The sequence below is a fragment of the Peromyscus californicus genome, unplaced genomic scaffold (genome assembly GCF_007827085.1).
Source record: "Peromyscus californicus insignis strain IS unplaced genomic scaffold, ASM782708v3 Scaffold_10__1_contigs__length_136768540, whole genome shotgun sequence".
NCBI lineage: Eukaryota > Metazoa > Chordata > Mammalia > Rodentia > Cricetidae > Peromyscus > Peromyscus californicus.
The window spans coordinates 110,679,864-110,704,086 of NW_026294391.1; the positions used below are offsets into that span (position 1 = coordinate 110,679,864).

At 46.1% G+C, this 24,223-nt stretch overlaps 2 protein-coding genes across 11 annotated transcripts in view; both read left to right on the top strand.

Moving 5' to 3' along the window:
* Window positions 1–24,223, top strand: part of Bcorl1 (BCL6 corepressor like 1) — a 73,839-nt gene that overhangs the window by 21,850 nt on the left and 27,766 nt on the right. For 9 of the 10 annotated variants that reach the window (XR_008218387.1, XM_052738957.1, XM_052738974.1 and 6 more), the window contains 6 exons: window positions 5,834–5,924; window positions 6,183–9,578; window positions 14,468–14,633; window positions 16,027–16,107; window positions 18,180–18,581; window positions 23,567–23,790. Coding sequence is in view for 9 of the 10 variants with exons in the window: in XM_052738957.1 (XP_052594917.1) it covers window positions 5,834–5,924; window positions 6,183–9,578; window positions 14,468–14,633; window positions 16,027–16,107; window positions 18,180–18,581; window positions 23,567–23,790 (4,360 nt within the window). In the remaining variant the exon portion in view is untranslated. The remainder of the gene's footprint in view (window positions 1–5,833; window positions 5,925–6,182; window positions 9,579–14,467; window positions 14,634–16,026; window positions 16,108–18,179; window positions 18,582–23,566; window positions 23,791–24,223) is intronic. The other variant, XM_052738999.1, reaches the window with a different exon arrangement.
* Window positions 13,125–13,534, top strand: LOC128110954 (signal recognition particle 19 kDa protein-like). The gene has a single exon (XM_052739029.1). The coding sequence runs from the start codon at window positions 13,140–13,142 to the stop codon at window positions 13,401–13,403; it is 264 nt and encodes an 87-aa protein (XP_052594989.1). The 5' UTR covers window positions 13,125–13,139; the 3' UTR covers window positions 13,404–13,534.

Genomic DNA, 24,223 nt, shown 5'->3' on the forward strand with positions numbered 1-24,223 from the left:
ATTCCCAGAACCCATTAGATGTAAGGAGAAAATGAGTCTCACAAGTTGTTCTCTGATCTCCACATGTACACACCAGTGCTACATTACACCCAAAATATATAAATGAATGTAAAAAAATAGATCTGTAGTTCCCCAGGTAAATCTAAAAAGCATTCATGTGTTGGGAGAGGTAATGTTGATAAGGGAAAAAGAATGATTATCTTTGCTTTTATATACTATGTTTTTGTGGCTCTAGGGATGGAACCCTGGGACTCATGAATGATAAGCATGTTTCTACCACTGAGCTACTCCCTCAACTTCATGTTTGGTTTGTGGGGTTTTTTTTCATGACAGGGTTTCTCTGTATAGCTCTGGCTGTCCTGGAACTCGCTCTGTAGACCAGGCTGGCCTCAAACTCAGAGATCCACCTGCCTCTGCCTCTTGAGTGCTGGGATTAAAGGCATGCTTTGTTTTTAATGATTTTTTTCTTTATTTCCTAGCTAGAGAATTGTGTACTTGTCTGAGACTAAGGTTAGGAGAATAGATCTTTTTATTTTCTTAATCCATTGGCACCTGATAGTTTAATGGTCCCTGTGCTGAGGAATGTGTTAGAGATGGACTTTAAAAAAGAATTTAATTTTAGAATACAAAAATCAAAACCAATGAAAATAAGACGAAATTCTTCTGGGAGACAGGAGAAGGAAAAAGGTTTTCCCTTTATGGATGAGGTCTGTTCTCAGATGATTCTAAGAGATGATCTTTGGCAAGGCAAGGTTGTGGTCATGATTTGTGAGTATGCATTGGTAGACCGTGTTGTTCTAGTTATAAGTAGTTGAGGCTGGTTTAGAGCTGTGGGCCTGAGCCTTCAAGAAGCTAGTGGGCAAGCTAGGTGTGGTTACTCACATCTATAATCCCAGTACTCAGGAGACCAAGGCAGGAGGACTGGGGATTTGAGACCAGCCTAGACTACTATTAAGTATTAGGCTAGCCTTGGCTATATAAGTGAGACTGTTTAAGACAGGGCATTTTGTATACTAACCTGAGAAATTAAAAAACAGTGGACAAATTACCTTGGTTCACTGTCTATGCTATATTCCTTCCAAGAAAGGAGCCAGAAGTAGATGTGAAATATGATTTTCTCTTTTTCCAGACCTTTCTTGGGATGCTAAATTAGCAAATATGTCCAGGATCCACCCTTTGTCACCTTCTTACCACAGTCTAGGCTATGTTACAGCTGATTTCTAAAATGTAATCTCACCCTGTGTGCTTGCTTTTTTTTTTTTTTTTTTGAAACAGTGTCTCTTTCTCTCTGTTGCCTAGGCTGACCTGGAGCTTACTATTATAGCCTAGGTAGACCTCTAACTTGTAGTAGCCCTACTGCTTCAGCCCAACTGCTAGGATGTCATGTGTGAGTTACCATGCTTGGTAAAATATATAACATATATAATGTGGTATATATATATATTTTCCTTCTCCTGTCTCCCAGAAGAATTTTGTCTTATTTTCATTGGTTTTGATTTTTGTATTCTAAAATTAAATTCTTTTTTAAAGTCCATCTATAACACATTCCTCAGCACAGGGACCATTAAACTATCAGGTGCCAATGAATTAAGAATATATATATATATATATATATATATATATATATATATATATATTCTATGTGTATGGGTGTTTTGCCTGCATGTATGTCTGTGCACCATGTGTATGCCTGGTACCCATAGAGATCAAAAGAGGGCATCAGATCCCCTGGAAATGGATTTGCAAATGGTGGTGAGCTGCCATGTGAGTGTTGGGAATCCAACCCAGGTCCTTTGAAGAGTAGCAAGTTCTCCTAACTGCTGAGCCATCTCTCCAACCCCCACCCCCTCCCCCTTTTTGGAAACAGGGTCTTGCTGTGTAGCACAGGACGAAAGTCTCTGTCTTGGCCTCTCAAAGTACTGTGATTACAAGCATGTGCCGCCAAGCCCAGCTTTACTCTATATAAAAAACCACCTTTCCCCATCCTTTCCAACTTGTAGACCTTACAAATTTGAGGTATAAAGCTGTATTTGGGGATCAACTTAAAATCACATTGTAGAAGTCTGCTCAGCTTCATCAAATATGGTTGAGGAACAGAAGGTGTTGCCTTTTTGACTGTTCCAGGTGGTTGGTCAGCTTTAGTCAAACCTCCAGCTAAATCAGCTTGCTTGCTTCTAGCATTTAATTATTTATTCAATACAAGAGCAAACTGGTAGTACAGCTTAGTACATTGCTGGTGAGTGCTATAGAGTGGTGTGAATAGGTCCTATGGAGTCTAGTTGCAAGAATGATGCATTTTCATGGAAATCTCAGAGGACACTGCCATCTGAGCCCAGGCTGGAGAGATGATTAGGAATTTGGGGTGAAGGCCAGTGTCCATATTTCCTTGAGTGTTTGGGAAAGGCCTTAGCTGGAGTGAAGGGGGTCCTGAAGGAGCAGTGGGACTTCAAACAGGAAAAGTCTTGGGCTGCTAGGTAAGGGGCTGGCCTCATGCATTCTAGGTTGGATATTTCTCTTAGACATTGTCCCAGGCCCAACAGGAACTGAAAAGGTCCAGTGTGACAGGTCCAGGTGTTAGCCTTTAATAATTAGGAAAATAGCCTTGAGACATAGTGGCTCATTTTGGTTAAGTTCAGCAAATCCTTGAGCATACCAGCTGTCTTCTAGTGGGAAGAACTGATTTTCAGTCCTGATTAGAGTCTCTGTGTTTCCTCCTCACCTATATCCTCATAACCTTGCTCAGTTGACCCAGCCTCCTCTCCCCGCCCCCTGCCTTTTCGATTCCAGGCTCCTCTCTCAGTGGAGCGTTTTTTAAATATTTGCTCAGCTTTGCATCCCCCTCAGAGGATTTGAAACATCATCGCACACGTTTTCCCAGAGTTTGGAGGCTGGTGCTGAGGCTTAGGCATGGCTGGAGTAGCCAGAAGGGCTGCTTCTGCTGCTGCCACTACCAGTTTCTCTGCCTGGCTCTAGGCTTCCCTGGTAACTACTGGCTTGCAAGAACATAGCTTCTGCTTCAAAGCAGGATTTCTGCCCAAGGAGGAGCCCACCAACCGGGGAGGGAGCTTGGTCAGGAGGGGGAAGAATGTAAACAAATAGTGCCTTCCCATGTCGGGTTTTGGAGGGAGGGACTGCTGTTTCCCCTCACCACCACAGCCCTCCCCCTAAACCATCCCTGGTGATTCTAGTTGGAACACGCTTCTTCAGCCCAAGGCTGGGTACATAGAGGTCCTGCTTTTCTGGTCTCTCAGGAGTTGATGTGAAAAGTGTGTTTTCCTTTTCCTTGGGGCCCTCCCCTTCCTCAAGACCCCCAACTGCCTCCCAAGCCTTTGCCTCACAGTCATTCTGTTTGTACCAACAGTTGTTTCCAGCAGTGGAACCCTCCCACTTCTGCAACTCTAGCTGCTTTTTAAAGGGGACAAGCCTTTCCCCCTTGATTAGCCCCTTCTGGAGCACCGAAAAGATGGGGAGAGGCCTGCTTTCATCCCCATTGCCATTTTTGCTTCTCTTGCCCCAGGTACAATTTGGGAGTCCCTGTTTCAGTCAGAGGGAGGGAGTTATTTTCAGGGTATTCCTCCTTGCTGGAGTTGGCTACAGGCACCCCAAATACCCTTTAGCCTAGAGTGGTTGGTAAGGCAGGGGCTGACTTTTCTTCACGGGCTATATTGGATCTCTGGCAGGGCTCCAAAGATGGCAGGCAAACCCAAACAAAGAGCAGGCAGAGAGAGCAGTCCTGTGCTTTGCCCACCCAGAAAACTTGCTGCAGCTTTGTTCTTTGACCCCCCACCTCCTCTGCAGCCACTCCCACCCAGGCAGCTGCCCTATTGAAATGCTCCCTAGTACAGGGGCAGTGTGTTCCTGCTGCACTTAAAGCGCCAAACTTGGAGTGGGTGTTTGTCCTCCAACTTTAGCAGTCTGGTCCTTTTGTTTATTTGTTTGTTTTGTCAAATGTAACATGTTTGAAGATTCTTACCTGAATTTAGAGGAATTATTTTTGAGCAGGTCGGGGGATACATTTGGGTTTTTCTCCTTTGAGACCCAGTTTTCTGGCCTTAAGCCTTTACTTATGGCACATACCAATGTGAATGTGGAGTCTGTGGCTTTCAGAGGCTCCCTTTTGGGAAGGGAGAGAATGTGGTGGTACAGAGAGGCTGAAGGGAAGGTGCTCCCTGTGTATTCTGAAGAAGGGAGGGTGCTCCCTGTGTATTCTGAGAAGGGAAGGTGCTCCCTGTGTATTCTGAGAAGGGGAGGTGCTCCCTGTGTATTCTGTGAAGGGAAGGTGCTCCTTGAATATTCTGAGAAGGGAAGGTGCTCCCTGTGTATTCTGTGAAGGGAAGATGCTCCCTGTATATTCTGTGAAGGAAAGGTGCTCCCTGTGTATTCTGTGAAGGGAAGGTGCTCCCTGTGTATTCTGAAGAAGGGAAGGTGCTCCCTGTGTATTCTGTGAAGGGAAGGTGCTCCCTGTGTATTCTGAGAAGGGAAGGTGCTCCCTGTGTATTCTGAGAAGGGAAGGTGCTCCCTGTGTATTCTGTGAAGGGAAGGTGCTCCTTGAATATTCTGAGAAGGGAAGGTGCTCCCTGTGTATTCTGTGAAGGGAAGATGCTCCCTGTGTATTCTGTGAAGGGAAGGTGCTCCCTGTGTATTCTGTGAAGGGAAGGTGCTCCCTGTGTATTCTGAGAAGGGAAGGTGCTCCCTGTGTATTCTGAGAAGGGAAGGTGCTCCCTGTGTATTCTGTTAAGGGAAGATGCACCCTGTGTATTCTGAGAAGGGAAGGTGCTCCCTGTGTATTCTGTGAAGAGAAGATTCTGGCTGGAGCCAGGTAGCGTTCTAGAACTGTTCCTTTGGAGAGAAAGAAGTGTCTCTTTGTTGTTGTTGTTGTTGTATTGTTTTGTTTTGCCATTTTTTAATTAAGTCAGGGTCTTAGTATGTAGCTTTGCTGTCTTGTAATTCCTTTTGTAGACCAGAGTCTAGGCTGGCCTTGTACTCAAAGAGCTCTACCTGCCTCTACCTCCTGAGTGCCAGGATTTAAAAAGATGTGCATCATCACATCCACTCCATTTTTGTTGTTGTTGCTGTTGTTGTTTAAGACAGGGTCTCCTGTAGCCCAACTAGCTTTGAATTCCTTACTTTCCAGTCTCCACTTCCTAAGTATTCAAATTATAAACACATGACACATGCTTGGCTAATGTAGTATTTTTAAAGAGCCTCTTATTGTCAGTGACCAGATAGCCTCAAATCAGTGTTGTATGTGCTGGTAAAGGTGAATGTGTATGGGCTACAGGCATGCCCAGCCCATCGGATGAACAGGTGATTCAGATTTGGACTAGACTTAAACACAATGGGAATGATGGTTTGCTTTGGAAGAGATTTACCCTAACATGGCACTTTCCATATAGACTTGAAAGAAGATGGGATTTAAAATAAAATGAATTTGCATGCCTTTTGAGGCTTACAGGTCACATCTATCTGGGTTTGAGTGATGCCCTGTATATCCTAGATTGAATGGTCACCTTGGTGGGTAAGCTCCAGGGAAAAGAAGGCGCTAAGATAGGGTTCGTGCACACTTTTGTGAGAACACTAGAAAGCAGAATAAGTAGCCCCCAAATTCTGGTCAGACAAGGCTCCTATTCAAGAACTTGCAAAGCCACGTGCAGAGACTCTGCTTTGTTTCCTTGAGTCCCCTAGTACCCTGCTATCTATCCCCTGAAGCTACCATGGGAAGTGAGACAGGAGGGTTTGGTGGGAAGCCAGGTAGGCAGGACCTTCTGGAGAAAGTGTCAGTGGCCTAAGTCTGAGCCTTATGTCCCTTTTCTGGTTGTGTCCTTCCTTCCAGAAGAGCACCTCTTTCTGATGAGGAGTCCACGACAGGTGACTGCCAGCACTTTGGATCTCAGGAGTTTTGTGTCAGCAGCAGTTTTTCCAAGGTAAGGAGCTGTGTGTTGTCACATGCTGCCCATCAAAGGATGAGCTTTCTGGGGTTGTGTGGCTGGCTTGGCCCTTCTGAGAATGGGAGCAAGAAGACAAGCTGCTCTAGATGAGACAGAAATTGGTATGTATGTGCCCTGTCCTTTGCAGTTAGTTGAGTTGCAGAAAGGAGCAGCAGTTACTTCTCAGGGGCCGCAGGATACTTGGATCCACTGTGGGGAGCTTGCTAAGATGGGCATGCTGTTCTTTCATTGCAGGTGGAGCTCACAGCAGTTGGAAGTGGCAGCAATGCCCGGGGGGCAAACCCAGATGGCAGTACAACAGAAAAACTTGGGCACAGGTCAGAAGATCAGCCTGATGATCCCCAGCCAAAAATGGACTATGCTGGGAATGCAGGAGAGGCTGAGGGCCTCCTGGTGCCACTGAACAGCCCAGGAGACGGGCTTAAGCTGCCCACTCCTGATAGTACTGAGGCCAGCCATAGCAGGGCCAATTGCTCTTGGACTCCCCTAAGCACCCAAATGAGCAAACAGGTTGACTGCTCGCCAGCCGGGGTAAAGGCTTTGGACTCTCGGCACAGTGTTGGGGAGAAGAACACTTTCATTTTGGCAACTCTGGGAACTGGAGTCCCTGTGGAGGGAACCCTGCCTCTAGTTACCACTAACTTCAGTCAGCTGCCGGCACCTGTCTGCCCTCCTGCCCCTGGGTCGACCTCTGTGACCCCGTCGGTTCCCGATCCATTCCAGGTTCCCCTTTCTGTCCCGGCCCCAGTGCCCCACTCAGGACTAGTTCCAGTCCAAGTTGCCACATCAGCTTCAGCTCCTTCGCCTCCCCTAGCACCAGTGCCCGCTCTAGCTCCAGCACCGCCCTCGGTGCCTGCTCTCATCTCTGATTCCAACCCTCTCTCGGTGTCAGCCTCTGTCTTGGTGCCTGTACCAGCGTCTGCTCCCCACTCGGTCCCAGTGCCACTGTCGGCTCCTGCTCCTACTCCTCTCACAGTCTCTGTTTCTGCACCTCCCTTGGCCCTGATCCAGGCTCCTGTGCCTCCTTCAGCTCCCACTTTGGTCCTTGCTTCTGTCCCAACTCCGGTCCTAGCTCCCATGCCAGCGTCCACGCCTCCAGCAGCTCCTGCCCCTCCATCTGTGCCGATGCCCACTCCAACCCCATCCTCTGGCCCGCCGTCTACCCCCACCCTTATCCCTGCTTTTGCTCCTGCACCGGTGCCTGCACCCACCCCGGCCCCAATCTTTACTCCAGCCCCCACGCCCATGCCGGCTGCCACACCAGCTGCCATCCCCACCTCAGCACCCATTCCAGCCTCCTTCAGTTTGAGTCGAGTGTGCTTTCCTGCAGCTCAGGCACCAGCTATGCAAAAAGTCCCCCTGTCTTTTCAGCCAGGGACAGTGCTGACCCCTAACCAGCCGCTGGTATACATCCCACCTCCGAGTTGTGGGCAGCCACTCAGTGTGGCTACACTGCCAACCACTCTGGGAGTCTCTTCCACACTCACGCTCCCAGTCCTGCCATCTTACCTACAGGATAGGTGTCTCCCAGGTGTGTTGGCCTCCCCAGAGCTCCGCTCTTACCCATATGCATTTTCCGTGGCCCGGCCTTTGGCTTCAGATTCGAAGTTGGTCTCTTTAGAGGTGAACAGGCTCTCTTGTACTTCCCCATCCAGCAGCACTAACACCCAGCCTCCTCCTGATGGGATCCCTGGACCTTTGGCAGATACTTCCCTCACCACTGCTTCTGCCAAGGTGCTTCCAACTTCACAGCCTTTGCTGCCAGCCCCCAGTGGGAGCTCAGTCCCACCACACCCCTCCAAGATGCCAGGTAGCACCGAGCAGCAAACAGAAGGGACTTCCGTTACCTTCTCTCCTCTCAAGTCACCTCCCCAGCTCGAGAGAGAGATGGCCTCTCCACCCGAGTGCAGCGAGATGCCTCTTGACCTCTCTTCCAAGTCCAACCGCCAGAAGCTTCCATTGCCGAACCAGCGTAAAACACCTCCCATGCCTGTGTTGACCCCTGTGCACACGAGCAGCAAGGCCCTCCTGTCCACAGTCCTGTCTAGGTCTCAGCGCACAACTCAGGCTGCCGGCAGCAACGTCACTTCCTGCCTGGGCTCCACTTCTTCGCCTTTCGTTATCTTCCCTGAGATGGTGAGGAATGGAGACCCAAGCACCTGGGTAAAAAACTCCACCGCTCTGATCAGCACCATCCCTGGCACATATGTGGGAGTGGCCAACCCAGTGCCTGCATCCCTGCTGTTGAACAAGGACCCTAACCTGGGCCTTAACCGAGATCCTCGCCATCTCCCCAAGCAGGAGCCTATCTCCATCATTGATCAAGGAGAGCCTAAGAGCACTGGTGCCACTTGTGGCAAGAAAGGCAGCCAGGCTGGTGCCGAGGGACAGCAAAGCACAGTCAAATCCCGTTATACCCCAGCCCGCATTGCCCCTGGGCTGCCAGGGTGCCAAACCAAGGAACTGTCTTTATGGAAACCTACAGGGCTGACAAATATGTACCCACGGTGTTCCATCAATGGGAAAGCCACTAGCACCCAGGTCCTGCCTGTTGGCTGGTCACCATACCACCAAGCATCTCTGCTTTCTATTGGCATTTCCAGTGCCGGGCAACTAACCCCCAGTCAGGGGGTGCCTATCAGGCCCACCAGCATTGTTTCTGAGTTTTCTGGTGTGTCATCTCTTGGCTCCAATGAAGCTGTTCATGGACTTCCTGAGGGGCAGCCACGGCCTGGGGGCCCCTTTGCTCCAGAACAGGATGCTGTCACAAAGAACAAAACTTGCCGAATTGCTGCCAAGCCTTATGAAGAACAAGTCAATCCTGTCCTCTTGACTCTCAGCCCTCAGACAGGGACCCTGGCGCTGTCTGTTCAGCCTAGCAGTGGGGACATTGGAGTGAATCAAGGACCTGAAGAATCTGAGAGCCACCTCTGCTCTGATAGTACTCCTAAGATGGAAGGCCCCCAGGCAGCCTGTGGCCTAAAGCTGGCAGGAGACACAAAGCCTAAAAACCAAGTGCTGGCTGCCTATATGTCCCATGAGCTGGTCTTGGCCACCCCCCAGAACTTGTGCAAGATGCCTGAGCTGCCTTTGCTACCTCATGACAGCCACTCTAAGGAACTCATTTTAGATGTGGTTCCAAGCAGCAAGAGGGGCCCCAGCACAGACCTTTCGCAGCTTGGAAGTCAGGTGGATCTGGGGCGGGTGAAAATGGAAAAAGTGGACGGTGATGTGGTCTTCAATTTATCCAACTGCTTCCGGGCTGATGGTCTCCCGGCAGTTCCCCAGAAGGGCCTGGCTGAAGCTCGCGCGAAAGCTGGGCAAGCTCGAGTGAAACGGGAAAGCGTTGGGGTCTTTACTTGCAAGAACAGTTGGCAACCAGATGAAGAGACAGAATCTCTGCCACCCAAAAAGTTGAAGTGTAACAAAGACAAGGAAATTGAGGAAGAACCACAGCAGCAGCAACAGCATCAGCAGCAACAACAGCAACAGCAGCTACAGCAGCTGCAGCAGCCGCTGCAACAGCCACAGCACCAGCAGCAGCAGCAGCAGCAGCCACTGCTGCCGCCGCCTCCGCTGCTGCCACAGCCACATGATAAACCTATGGTCCGGAATTCCCTGGGATCCAAGGTGGGTGCCAGTGTATGGTTGAGAACTTCTGATGGTCTGCTTCACTTGTGGGTCTCTGCTGCGTTTGACCCCTCCCTCCCCACTCCTAGACAATGTTCTTGAGCAGCTTAGCTGTGTGAACAGAGCTGATGAATGGAAGACTTTCCCCTTTTAACTCACGGGCTCTGTATATATTTTTACCTGGAAAGGGCCTAGCTCATTCCTTGGGATGTAGGAAATGATTTCATCCTTGGGGACAGGGAAGCCATTGTCCTAGATAAAGTAGGAAAGCAGAAGAAGGTATTGGTGAAGGAAATCACTTAATCACGGGCTTTTCCCTGAGGAACAATTCTTCCTGGTCCTTTAAAGATGATGGACCACCGGCCTTGGCAGTTTGGGGCCCAGGGAAGGAAGGAACTTTTTGATAGGATCATTTTGGCCCCACTTCTTCCTAGTTCTGTGACATTGATTAAGCTTGCTACTTAATCTTTTACACTTAGTTTCTTCATCTCTGCAATGAGACAAATAATAGTACTTATTCAGAGGGTTGTTGGAAAGATCAAATGAGATGTTGATAGGAAATATCCAGAACAGGCAAATTGATAAGAGGGAAAGTAGCCTGATAGTTGCCTAGGGCTAGGAGATTTGTTGAGTAACCAATTAATGGGAGTAGAGTGTCCATTCAGGGTGATGAGAAAGTTCCTGTAAGAGGCCAATGGTGATAGTTACACAATTCTGTGTTTATACCAAAAACAATTGCATTGTACGTGTAAGTGAATTGTACAGCATAGCTCAGTAAAGCTGTTACAATTAATGAGATGGTGTATGAGTGCTTAGAATAGTACTTGGCACATAGTTAAGCACTCAGTTGATGTCAGTGGCTGCTTTTGTTTTTAGTATCACAAATAGAATGGCTCCTGCCCTCATGGAGCTTATGTCTTGCCATGTTGACTTAATGACAGGTAGGCATAGCCCTTCCTCTAGGAGATGACTGGTTCGGTAGGCCAATTGAGAAATGAGGGGAGCAGAGAATAAAGTTACAGGATAAGGAGAAGGCAACCAGCACTTCCAGTTTTTTCCTTTGGAAACTAAATAATCCAGGTGTTTTGTTAGGTCCCATTTTGTTGAGAAACATGTGATTAATAACTAAGCTAAGCTGGGGCATTAATTCAAAACAGCCCACTGTTGGAGGTGGCCAGGAGGCAGACTAGGCTCCTGTTACGTGCGTGAATTATGTTTTGTTCAACATTTTTATTACATTTATATTTATTTTCTGTGCTCATGTGCATATATGTGTGGTACATGCATGCTACAGCATCTGTGTGGAGGTCAGTGGACAATTTCAGCAGTTCTCTTTCTACTGTGTGGGCACCAAGGATCGAACTCAGATCATTGTATGTAGCAGCAAGCACCTTTACCTGCTAATGCATCTTGCCTGCCAAAGAATTATGTTTCATTTGATGCTGCCCGAACTTTATTCTTGTCTTTTGAAATGTATTTCAAAACTCCATTAACCTGAACACTGATCTTGATTTCTCCATCCTCCCAACTTCTCGTGTAGTTGGAGTGCATCATATATTTTTACTTTTCACTGCTGCCCTGGCAGAAGATACAAAAAGAAATCTCTTTTAGATGTTCTGTTATGTCTACCTTAGGAAGTAAAAGTTAATGATCTCTACTCAAAAGAGGCAGCTAAAAACAATATTTAGAAGTAAATAGGACATGTTCAAAATTTTATGTGCATTTAACTTTATTTCTCTTGGCTTAAAATAGTTGTTCTTTGGATGTACCTGAAGGTCACACTTTAAGTAATCATCCTTATCTTTCTCTTTTCTCCCTAGTTCTTTGATTCTTAACACTTTGGTTCATAGGAATGGCAGTAACTTGAGTTTCATTCAGCTTAGTCCTCTACTGAGTAATGGGCCTGTGCCTGGAGAATTGAAGGTTCTTTCCCTTCAAATATCCCATCAGTAAGATAGCTACCATCCTGTTTGCTGGAACTAGAGTTTGATAACCGTACTGGAAGGTGATATAGATGTGATTATGGGAAAACGTGTTAGTCTTCATCCCAGTGACTAAGTATCTGAGAAAATAATGAGAGAAGAATAGTTTGTTTTGGCTCACGGATTCAGAGATTTCAGTCCCTCGTAGTAGGAAGAGCGTAGTGGAGTAGAAGAACAGCAGCCCATGGCAACCAAAGGAGAAGAAAGGAGGGAGGGAGGGAGGGAGAGAGGGAGAGAATGAGGATACGAATGAATGTATGTCTGTAGTACTGGGCTCCCATTTTCTTATTTTGTGTTTGGGTGCTCATTGTGGGTATGTATACATGTATGCAGGTACCTGTGCAGGCCCAAGGTCAGCCTTGGGTGTGATTCCTCACTAGCTGTCCACTTTGTGTTTTGAGACAGCGTATTTCTCTGGAACCAGGAGCTCACCAATTATACTAGACTCATTGAGGGATCCACCTACCTCTGCCTCCCTAGTGCTGGGATTAAAAGCACGTACTACCACACTTAACTATTTTTCTGGTGATGAAACTCAGGTCCTTGTGCTCTTGTAGCAAGTACTTGACCTTCTAGAACTGCCTTCCCAGCCCATCACTTTTCCCTTTTCTATCTGGGTCCTTAACCTATGATATGATGCCCCCTACCTTTAAGGCAGGTCTCTTCCATCCTTAGTTAATTCTCTCTGGAAAAAAACCACAGATACACCCAGAGTTATATAGCAGTTTGTCAATCCAGCCAAGTTGAGTAATCAAGATTTACTACCATATAACTTCAAGTAGGGTTTTTGTTGTTATTTGATTTTACTGTTGTTGTTTGGTTTTTTTGTTTGTTTGTTTTTTTGAGACGGGGTTTCTCTGTGTAACAGCCTGGCTGTCCTGAACTGACTCTGTAGACTAGGCTGGCTTCGAACTCAGAGATCCACCTGCCACTGCCTCCTGAGTACTGGGATTAAAGGTGTACACCACCATGCCCAGCTGACTTTGAGTATGTTTATCTCTTCCTGTCGTCTTAAAACTTAATTTCACATTCCCTAGATCTACATTACTAGAAACATCTATCTTATCCCATTTCTTGTTTAGTGTCATGGAGGGGCCTCAAAGCTTGTGGAAATCTATGGCTTTGGGATGGAGTTCTATTCTATCTAGTAGTAAGCTGATAACCCAACAGTAGGTGAGAATGGGACTGAGCAGAAACAGTTGATGAAAAGGCAGCAAATAGGGAAGGAGACTCTTGAAAGCTGATGAGAAGAGGCCCAGCTATGAGGGCCAGGAGTCCCAGCTCTATCTTTCTTACTGCAGGTGTAAATGAGCTACCTTGCAGGGTGGCCTGGTAAGTGGCACCCCTTGAGTCAATGTGGATGCTAGACTGTGTGGCCCAGGAAAAGTCAATTGACCTCTTGTCTTAGAGTCTCAGTTTCTTCATCTGTTCATTGAGGTAGTTGTTACGATAAAGCAAATGGTAGCATTCCAAGTGATACAGAGTGTAAAGCAGCCTTTAATATATACTCAGCTTCGAAGGCAACTCCAGCTGGTGTTCAGCCTGGAGCACTGGCGGGGCAGTGGGGACTCCCGTGGAGATGGCTTGCGCAGCTGCGCGGTCCTTGTCCGACCAGGACAGGTTTATTTGTATCTACCGTGCTTACTTAAATAATAAGACCATAGCGGAGGGGAGGCGGATTCCCATAAGTAAGGCTGTAGAAAACCCTACCGCTACTGAGATTCAGGACGTATGCTCAGCAGTTGGACTGAATGCATTTCTGGAGAAAAACAAAATGTACTCCAGAGAATGGAACCATGATGTTCAGTACAGAGGCAGAGTCCCGGTACAGCTCAAACATTAAGGTGGCAGCCTCTGTCTTGTACAGTTCCCATCACGGAAGTCAGTGATACTGTATGTAGCAGAAATGATACCCAAGCTAAAAACAAGAACAACAACAACAAAAAAAGATGGTGCTGACCCAAGTCTTCAGCAAGGAGAGGGGAGTAAAAAAGGGAAAGGAAAGAAGAAGAAATGATGTGGTGTGAAGGTGAAGCACGCAGTCCTGCTGTGAGAGACCTGGGCATCTTTGTGTCAGAGGGAGCAGCTTTCTGTATCTGTCATTTGACTGAACTGTGAACAGTGTGTCTCCCATCTTCATCAGCAGTTAACAGTGAGATAAGTTTACATCCAAAGTCTGCATCTAGCTTTTATACTGTAAAAAGGAAAGGTTGTGTGTGTGGAAGAAAGAAGACTATTTTTAACAGATAATGACTGTCCCGTAAGTTACTTGAAATCCTGTATCTGTTTGTCCTCTATGTAAACACATATTTCAGGTAAATAAGTTGGATAAAATTTGAAATACAAATGTGAATGGTATAGCAGGCCTGGCCCTGTCCATTGTGTTCATAGGGAGATGGGAATCACACCTCCTGGGTATTGTTCCTCTCCTTGCTGTACTTGAATCCATTTTCTGGCATTAACTGACACATGAGAAAAGTTTTTCTTGACTATTCTCAGAATTATTTTCAATTGATAGTAACACAGTGTAAACCATCCAACTTACAGAAGAGACATTTTTGTTTAATGCTTATCTCTTAACTTATGTATGGGTATGCACAGTATGGGGCCTGACTTTGGACCTTATAAAACAACTTTGGATGTATGTTCAGGGGCCACGAATACAGATTCTGTAGATATCTTTAAAGTTATGTGGATGCCTGAGGGGACCAGCAAGGGCATTTGACTCAGTCCAAGAGAGCCTTTATAGCCCACTGTGTCCTATAATACCATGACACACACACTGCCAGTCCTAACTCTGGGAAGTTCATATCCATGTGTGAGCAACAGGCACATAACTTGACCTTGGAAGAGGATTCTTAAGAAGCAAAACTGACCTCAGATCTGACTCCTTCTCCCTTTTCACAGTGCCGGAAGCTGCCTGGAGAACCCCAGGAACCCACCAAGAAAAGCCCTAGAGTGGCTTCAGATTCAGGAAAAGAGCACAATGGAGTCAGGGGAAAGCACAAGCTTCGGAAGCCAGCAAAGCCAGAGTCCCAGCCTCCAGGAAAACGAGCTGATGGCCATGAGGAAGGTAGGCCCCAAAGGCTATGCGTGACCTTGTAGCCTGAGCGCCAGAGGGATCCAGTGGAATTTTGGTGGGGAGAGAGTAGCTGAGAGATTGAGTAGAAAATGGATCCTTCCATGCTGTGGAGTAGAGCTAGAATTGGAACCTCTGAAGTCAACAGCCAGGGAGGATGGATGTATTCTGACCTAATGTGTTAGAGTACCACATATTCTGAAGTCTTGGCATTGAATAAGGTAGCTTGCTAACAGATAGATGGCAGTCCTACAATAGAGTCATTAACCCATTTCCACGAGATGGGATTAAGGCTCAAAGAAGCAGCAGCTGTAAGAATACTTAGACAGCCAGGTGGTGGTAGCGCACGCCTTTAATCCCAGTGCTGGGGAGGCAGAGGCAGGCAGATCTCAGTGAGTTTGAGGCCAGCCTGGTCTACAGAGCGAGATCCAGGACAGGCACCAAAACTACACAGAGAAACCCTGTCTTGAAAAAAGCAAAGAAAAGAAAAGAAAAGAAAGAAAGAAAGAAAGAATACTTAGACAAAAACAGCAGAATTGGGATTCATTACACTGTTTTCTCTACCTTTTGTTATATTGGAAAACTCCCATTGTAAAAAGTTCAAAACCAATAGCTGACTAGCTAGCTTGCTAGAAAGGTTTACAGATGTCCCAAAACCTTTTTATCAGTTAAGAATGTTTGGAGCCAGGTGGTGGTGGCGTACGCCTTTAATCCCAGCACTCTGGAGGCAGAGCCAGGCAGATCTCTGTAAGTTCGAGGCCAGCCTAGTCTATAGAGTGAGTTCCAGGAAAGGCGCAAAGCTACACAGAGAAACCCTATCTTGAAAAAACAAACAAAAAAGAATGTTTGGGTTGGGTATGGGGTATATTTGACCTATATACTCTGTTATAGATGACCCAGGCATTCCTGGCTACAGTAGTCCATGTTCATGACCTCGCTCATTGGACATGACCTAACTCCTCTACTTTGCTCTTGTATACCTGTTTCCATTTGTCCACCTCCTCTTGCCTTACCTTTCTAAGGTCCATTGAGGTTGCTCTTGTATGGGATAGGCTACAGCTCAGTTCGAATGTAACGAACATACAACAACCTTCGAGTTATGTAGGCAGATATTCTACTTTGGGACATGCTGTTGAATTGATTGGGTGCATTGCTTTATTGATGCCAGTAAAAATGGCCCATCCCCCAACTTTCAAAACCACCATTCCCAAAGAGATGGGTAGTGGTGGTAGCATAAGGAGAGTCAGCTGGGGTAAGCCAGGGTAACTGCAGGGTCAACCCAAACCTTTTGGTTTTCTCATTGGAACATCACATGTGGGCTTTCTGGTTTATAGATTTCTAATTGTGATATTCCTGCCTTCTGCCCCCAAACCACACATCACTCCAGGTTCCTTGGAAAAGAAAGCGAAGAGCAGTTTCCGTGACTTCATCCCTGTGGTTCTGAGCACTCGGACACGCAGTCAGTCTGGTGAGTAAGACCAAGGGTAAAAGCTTGCCTTGGCTTCTTTGAAAAGGTAGACAATGGGCTTGATTTTGCCATTGGTACAAGTAGACAGTTGGCATTTTGCTTCCCTGTGCTAAAATAACAGGCTCCTTGCAGGGACAAGAGAGTCCTGGGTAGGGGCAGAGGGATCACCTACACTTTTAGGTGGTTTGCTTAGCTATGTTAGATTAGGGATTTGACATTAACTCCTGGAAATTTTGATAATGCCTGTCACATAGGATGATGGGATTAAAGCCTAAAGGTTGAATGTCTGCACTTGAGATGGGCCCCAATGATCATGAGATGCATCTGCAGCTCCTTTGCTGATATGGCAGAGAAGCTAGGAGGTCTTCCCTACAGAGGAATAGGAGGTGCCACCCCAACTAAGAGAAGAAAGGTGCCATTGAGTGTTCTGGGCAGGCACAATCGCCTTTGGTCCATTGAACTTGTCTAGGGTCTAAAGAAGATAGTCGTTTCCAGCTTGTGCTCTTTTCTGCTGGCTCTCTGTTGGTACACAGGACAGAGATGGTTGCCTGCACTCACTCAGATTTCCATGCAAATTGGAAGAATAGAGAAGCATGGCCCAATGAAAAGTCAATGATCTTACGTCCTGTTAAGTGCCACCTCAGCACATGGTGAGCTCTATGGTAATTGGGGCTTATAATGATGGCCTGGAGGCCTCACAAAGTCCTGAAGTGTCCTCTGAATCATCAAAGAGTGATTACATTATGGCCAGTCCCATTTTTGTGTTAAACACATTGTGCTGTATTTGATTCTTTGGAAATTGGTGATTTCTGTGTGATCTCTATGGTGATTCTGTATTAACTGTAATATTAGATTAACTAGAACACTCTGTTCCCTGCCTGGTCCATATAATGCAAAGTTTAGTGGGCTAGTTGCTGTCTTTAAGCAGTCTGACCAACTTGAAGCTTTGGTCAAGGGCTGCTTTTTCCTTCCAACCATTTCTTTCTTCTGCTGACCTCACTGGGGTCTAGGGATTGTTGAGTTAACATGGTAGTGTTGCTTCTAAAAAAGCTGTTAGATCTCCTGTAGTGTAAAACCAGGCCAATTTAGAATTGTGCTTTTATTGTTAGCAGCGTTAAGGGTAAGTGAGGAGAGAGAAAATAGCCTCTGGGCAAGGTGGCCCAGGAGAGTCGGAAAGATGCTGTTTGTCCCAGGGCGATCAGGAGTAGAGGGGGTGTGCTTTCCCAGCAGCAAGGAACAGCTGCAGTGGATGGGCAGATGGACTAGAAAGAAAACCCGACCCTTGAACTTCTGGCTACTCTGTAGGAGGTGGGATCAGTTTAATGGAAGTGGCCTGCTGTGTTCTACTGGGACATGCCTGAGTCAAGCTATGTCATAGGAAAGGGACTCCTTGCTTCTATGTTAGAGACACTCTTTTGTGATGATTCTGCTTGGCCAGGGTAGCTCTGTTGGCCATACTTGTGGAACCACAGAGTTATGGGGCCTAAGTTGTAATACCAGACTTCCTTACCTCCTTGCCTTCAGCTCAGATGTTTTTACTGAACAGCAGAGAACTGAGGCTCTCTTCTTCCCTTTATGCTATGTTTAGCTCCTGGTAAACACTGAGCAAGAGTTTGTGAAATGGGGCTGGAGAGATGGCTCAGAGGTTAAGAGCACTGACTGCTCTTCCAGAGGTCCTGAGTTCAATCCCCAGCAACCACATGGTGGCTCACAACCACCTTGAATGAGATCTGGTGCCCTCTTCTGGCCTGCAGTCACATATGCTGTATACATAATAAATAAATGAATTTAAAAAAAAAAAGAGTTTGTGAAATGAATTCAAGTAACACTGTGCCATGGATGAGTAAGGGATGATTTTTAGTACTTCATAATTGTGTGGTATTTTAGACTCTATAAAGTAAGTACTTAAGACTGAAAGACTTCAGTCCTGTGAGGTAAATGTACCAGTAATAAGTGACAGAGCATGAACTTGAACTCTGTACTACGAATTCCTCTCCCAGGACAGTTGTGTCAATACCATACTTAATCCCTTGAAGAAGCACCTGAAAGTCTTCTATATTTCTCATCCATAGGAAGCATCTGCAGCTCTTTTGCTGGTATGGCAGACAGTGACATGGGAAGCCAGGAGGTCTTCCCTACAGAGGAGGAGGAGGAGGTGGCTCCCACCCCAACTAAGAGGAGAAAGGTGAGAAAGACCCAAAGGGACACCCAGTACCGCAGCCATCATGCCCAGGACAAGACCCTGCTGAGCCAAGGCCGCAGACATCTGTGGCGAGCCCGAGAGATGCCCTGGAGGACAGAGGCTGCCCGGCAAATGTGGGACACCAATGAAGAGGAGGAAGAAGAAGAAGAAGAGGAGGAGGAGGAGGGCCTGGTGAAGAGAAAGAAACGGAGACGACAGAAGAGCCGAAAATACCAGACTGGGGAGTACTTGACAGAACAAGAAGAAGAGCAGCGGCGGAAAGGGAGAGCAGGTAAGGTTGGCCGTGGGGCTGCTAGTCCTGTTTTGAAGTCAGCTGGGAATCTTAGGCCCAGTGGCATTCATAAGCCCTCCTCACCAGTTGAAGGCCTTAGGACTGACAGGAACTTGGTACTGTGGTCTTCACCTGTCACGGGAGCTCACTCAGATCCACCTTGAGTATGTGGCTTTGAATCTGGAAGGAAGGAATTCAAACTAGCCTACAGGTAAGCTGAGGACGTGGGCACCCTTACCTTCTGGTTTCTTATAGACATCTGAACCTGTGGTCCATGCCATGGTGATATTCTTGGCATGGGCCAGTGTCATACTAGGGAGTTCTGGTTAGCTTGAAAAAGTCAAGTCTTGGAGGTTCTCCCTTTTGGGATCTTGGGTTTAAAAAGAAAGAGGAACCAGGTGTGGTGCCTGTCGTCCGAGTGCTCAGGAGGTTGAGGTAAGAGGACAGCGAGTTTGGAGCCACCCTGGGCTGCATAGTGAGATCCTGTCTCAAAACAAATAAGGAGGGCATTGGCTGCCATACTTAGGATGCCTCTGCTCATAAACTAAAATGAAATGTAGTAGTTCTCTAAAGGCAACAGAAAACCTTGAAATATGTAAAACCTGGTATCTTAGGTAAAGCCATGAGGAGTTTTTTAGAGTCATAGTCAAGTTTTGAGGTGACATAGGTATTTGTTGGTCCTGAGCTGTGAAAGCAGGCAGTTCAGAAAGAAAACCTTCTGTGGCCATGTCAAATGCTTTAAATATGATCATAGAGGGATAGACAAGAGGTTCACCCCAGTATCCTTCATTAAGTACAATTCAGGCCTATTCCCATAGTGGGTTTCTAATTGAACAAAAAGCCCATCTCTGGATTCCATAGGAACACGTTTGTCTTTGCTTATTCTCTGACCGCTTCTCTTGAAGCAACAATCAATTGTCTCTTACAATATATTCACTCTGAGCTGCTGATAAATATGTATAGTCCCCTTATTAGCTAAACAAAAGCAGCTCACGTTGAGTAGGCAGTAGATCCTTGGTATACTATAATGCAAAGAAGGCTTAACCTCATTTCTGACTCATTTAAGTGGAGATATATATGATACCTATCCCTACACTTGAGGGTAATTGAGCTCATTTTCATCGACTATCTGAACAAGTGGGGCAATTTTCCCCTTCTTTTGCCAGAACCGAAATGGATTGGTCATGAATGAGTTGTCAAACCATTGGCCTCTGCCTCTTGTTAGGATGATGAGAAGCTTTTGTATTACCCATCCTCTCTAATGAAGGCTGCTTTCCTAGCTTGGAAGTGTCTCATAGATCTACCAGCTCTTTCTTTTTATTTTTTCTTCTTTTTTTGTGGAGGGAGGGGTTTCTATTATGTTGACCTGGCTGTCCTGAAAATCACTATGTAGACCAGGCTAGCCTCAAACTCACAGAGATCTGCTTGCTTCTGCCTCCCAAGTGCTAGGATTAACAGCATGTGCTACCACTCCCAGTTATCAGGTCTTTCAATCAGAAGGACCTCTTTAGAGTTTCCTGGTCCCATTTGCTACACAGTACACACATAGAGAAGTTGCCACAGCATTGTCATAGGGACTTAGCTAGCCTTTGCTAGGACATCTACAGTAACCATGGAGAACACCAGTGATGAAGGTATCTTGTTTGGAGGCAGCCCAGACTGTTGAAAAGTAGATCATTCTCCTTCTAGGGTATGCCAGGGAGCTTTGCATTGAGGCCACTGGTGTTGGCATATCTCTTCATGCAGAAATTTCTTTTTTAAATATATTTTTATTAATTTTTTGGAGACTTTCGTTTGTTTATGAGTGCTTTCCTTGTATGCATGTCTGTGTACCACATTCATGTAGTACCTGAGGAGGCCAGACTGGGGCATTGGATCCTCTGTAACTGGAATTATAGATAGTTGTGAACTCATGTGGATGCTAGGAATCAAACCTGTGTCCTCTGGAAGAGCATCTAGTGCTCTTAACCACTGAACCATCTCTCCAACCCATGTGGGAGTTTCATAGCAAACATTTCTCTCCTAGAAAGCTCTAGTCTCCCTTATCTACTTACTATCTGGCTTTCAGGTAAGTGTCAGAGAAGTTGGAAATGGACAAACTAGGCAGATCACCCTACTTCTATCTAACTCTTATAACCTCTCCTTTCATCCTGTGCTTGGCTGTCTGCCTTTTTATTCTGTGAAAGAGGTAGAAAGACCCATTTCCATGCACCTGCCTGTCACCTTCACTCTGTGCCTTTGTAGGCTAACATAAAGCTCTGGTTCTGCAATTGAATATACTCCAGAGCTTGCCCTACCATTGGTACATGAAATAGATGGCTATTTATTTTCCTCTTTATTGAATTCTGTAATGTGGTTTCCCCATGCTTCCTGCAGTTTTCACAAGGCAAAGTTCTGTTCCTTCCTCTTGCTTTAACCCATACTTGTTGGGTCAGAAGCCCTGGGTTAAGGCTGGGCATGATGGTGTATATCTTTATTTGCAGCACCCAAGAAGCAGAGGTAGGCGAATCTTCATGAGTTCTAGACTAACCTGGTCTACATAGTGAATTTCAGGCCATCCAGGACTATATACTGAGACCCTGTCTTAAAACCAAGAGGCCTGGTGGTGGTGGCGCACACCTTCAATCCCAGCACTCCGGAGGCAGGGGCAGGCAGATCTCTGTGAGTTCGAGGCCAGCCTGGTCTATGGAGCGAGACCCAGGACAGCCAGGGCTACACAGAGAAACCCTGTCTCAAAAAAAACCAAACCAAACAAAAACAAAAAGATAGCTGCTGGGAAAGTGAAAATCCATTTTCTTCATTGGAGAGACTCTGGGTATATCATCCACACTCCAGGGCAGGCCCTGTGCTTCTTTCTTAGTTGGGCAACACAAAATGGATTCCATGGTTTCTTTGTGGGCTTTGTTTTGGTTTGGTATTTTTTGTCTTGCTGGTTTTTTCATTGGTTTTTATTTTTTTAGAGAGAAAAAACATGATGAAGTTGAGTAGGTAGGGGTGGGGAGGATCTGGGAAGAGTTGCGAGAGGGGGAAAACATGTTCAAAATATATTGTCTGAAAAAAGTTTTTAATTAAAAAAAATCAAGAAAAAAAAAACCTAAGTTAGTGTTCCTGCTGGAGTGGTCATTAGAGACCATGTAGCACGACATTTCTTGGACACATTGTGAAGACCACTAATACACTAAGTGGAATAAAGCTAGGACTTCTTTGTTACATGCATAAGCTATAGCCAATTCCATTCCTTTCTGTTATTGTTGTTGTTATTGTTGTCTTTGAGACAGGGTCTCTCTACACAGCCCTGGCTGTCCTGGAACTCAATACATAGACCAGGCTGGCCTCGAACTCACAGACCTCCATCTGCCTCTTCCTCCTGAGCACTGGAATCAAAGGTGTGCACCACCACACCCACCCAATTTTCCAGTCTTGAATGAGGACTCCTACATCTGCATCTGCCCTTGGCAATTTCACATATGAGAGTCCATGTCAAGTTTGGGGTGGGGGTGAGTTGAGAACTCTGTGATTTCAATCCCTTCATTTCACAGGTGGTAGGAACCTGAGGTTACAGTTAGTTCATAGCCTTATTGATCTGTTGTGTGCTAGGCTCAGTGTTCAATCTTGCACTGAAGTCATACAATATTAATGCCTTAATCTTTATAACACTTTATAGAAGAAAATTTTGCTTGGATCAACTCGATCCTGCTACCATTTCTGGGACTTGAATTATATTCTCCCCATTTATAGATAGGGAAACTGAGGTTCAAAGAGATTATGGATTGCTTCTATTCTATTGCATAGTTAATGGTAAGCCAGGGATAAGAATGTAGTAGTTTTTAGTTGGTTAGGATGCTTGCTTACAATGCACAAAGGCTTGGGTTTGATTCCCAGTACTACATAAACTGGCTGGGGTGGAATATGCATGTAATCCCAGCACTTGGGAGGTGGAGGCAAGAGAATCAAAAAGTCAGAGCCATTGGCCCATGTTGAGTTCAAGGCTGACTTGTTACATAGTGCAGCAACAAACAAGAGAGACCCTGCCTCAATACAAGGTGGAAGGAGAGAACTGATACCTGATGTTGGCCTCTGACTTTCATATGCTCACTGTAGCACACTTGTGCCCACACTCACACAACTGCATACATATACACCCACACATACAAGCCATACAACTCTATTGTTAATACAAGTGAATACAACTGAATGGTTTATGTCACCTATACAAGAGGTTTAGGGCAGACCATATGGTGTGAGGCTCATGCTAGTGGAGTTTGTAGCAGAGCTTTTTGAAATTACAATTCTAGACACATGGTGCCATGTACCAGTAATACCAATGACTTGATTTCCAAACAAGGAAGGCAGTGGCTTTCTGCCATTACACATAAGTCAAGTAGGCTCATAATACCTTCTGGATTGGGGAATTTCTGTTGCATTGATCTTGGTGTCTTCAGACAGTAACAAACAGGACAATTGGGTGGGGAGAACTGAGATCATAAAGTCAGCCTTCTACTTTGATCTTACATCCCACTGTACTCGATACTTTAGCAAAACTGCTAAATTGGTTTTCATTTTCTTTTTTTTTTTTTTTTTTTTTTTTTGGTTTTTTTCGAGACAGGGTTTCTCTGTGTAGCTTTGCGCCTTTCCTGGAACTCGCTTTGGAGACCAGGCTGGCCTCGAACTCACAGAGATTTGCCTGCCTCTGCCTCCCAAGTGCTGGGATTAAAGGCGTGCGCCACCACCGCCCGGCTGGTTTTCATTTTCATTCAAGAAAGAAAGAGGATGGAGAAAAGGCTGAAAAGAGATTCTGGTTGGCTCTGGGCTATGGGGAGATCCTTTTTAAATGACCCACATTTTGGGGGCCAGCCAGATGGGCTGCCCTCTGCTGGCAGGGCTGAAAACTGCCTCCTGTGGATAGAAGAGGGATTTGTATGGCGAAGCAATAAAGGATGGTGTTCCATTTCTCTTACAGTCATTCTTTCCCGTTTCTTGTTCAGATTCAAAGGCCCGTAAGCAGAAGACTTCCTCCCAAAATTCAGAGCACTGCCTCAGGAACAGGAACCTTCTCCTGTCCAGCAAAGCCCAGGGGATCTCGGACTCACCAAACGGTTTCCTCCCAAATAACCTGGAGGAGCCAGCCTGCCTTGAAAATTCAGAAAAGCCATCAGGAAAACGAAAGTGCAAGACCAAGCACATGGCAAACGTCTCAGAAGAGGCAAGGGTGTGTGGCCACCAAAGGGATGAGCGTGGCGGGTATGGGCTCGAGAGGCAGACTTTCTACCAGGTCCCTCCGGCAGTAATTTCCTCAGGGAGGGTGAAGGAAACAAGTAGATAGAGGACGTCAGCCAAGGTGTATGCAAGTATTTGAAACAAGTTCCAGAAGGGTTGGGACAGATTGAAAGAGTGGAAACTAAAGTTATAGTTAACTCGATGGTTTGACCCCTGATTTCTTTTCCCCAACAATCTTTGTATCTCCTTTGAGTTAAGATACAGTTAAAGGATGTGGCGGTGTGCTAGCCTGAGTAGGTTGTTAACATCTAATCAAAAAGCTTTCGTCTGAGCTTAACTCACTAGACACCAGTCACGGAGCTCCTTGAGACAATCAAGGTAGAAGCCAACTTGTAGAAGCCAGGATTTGGTTCTCTAGATCAAGG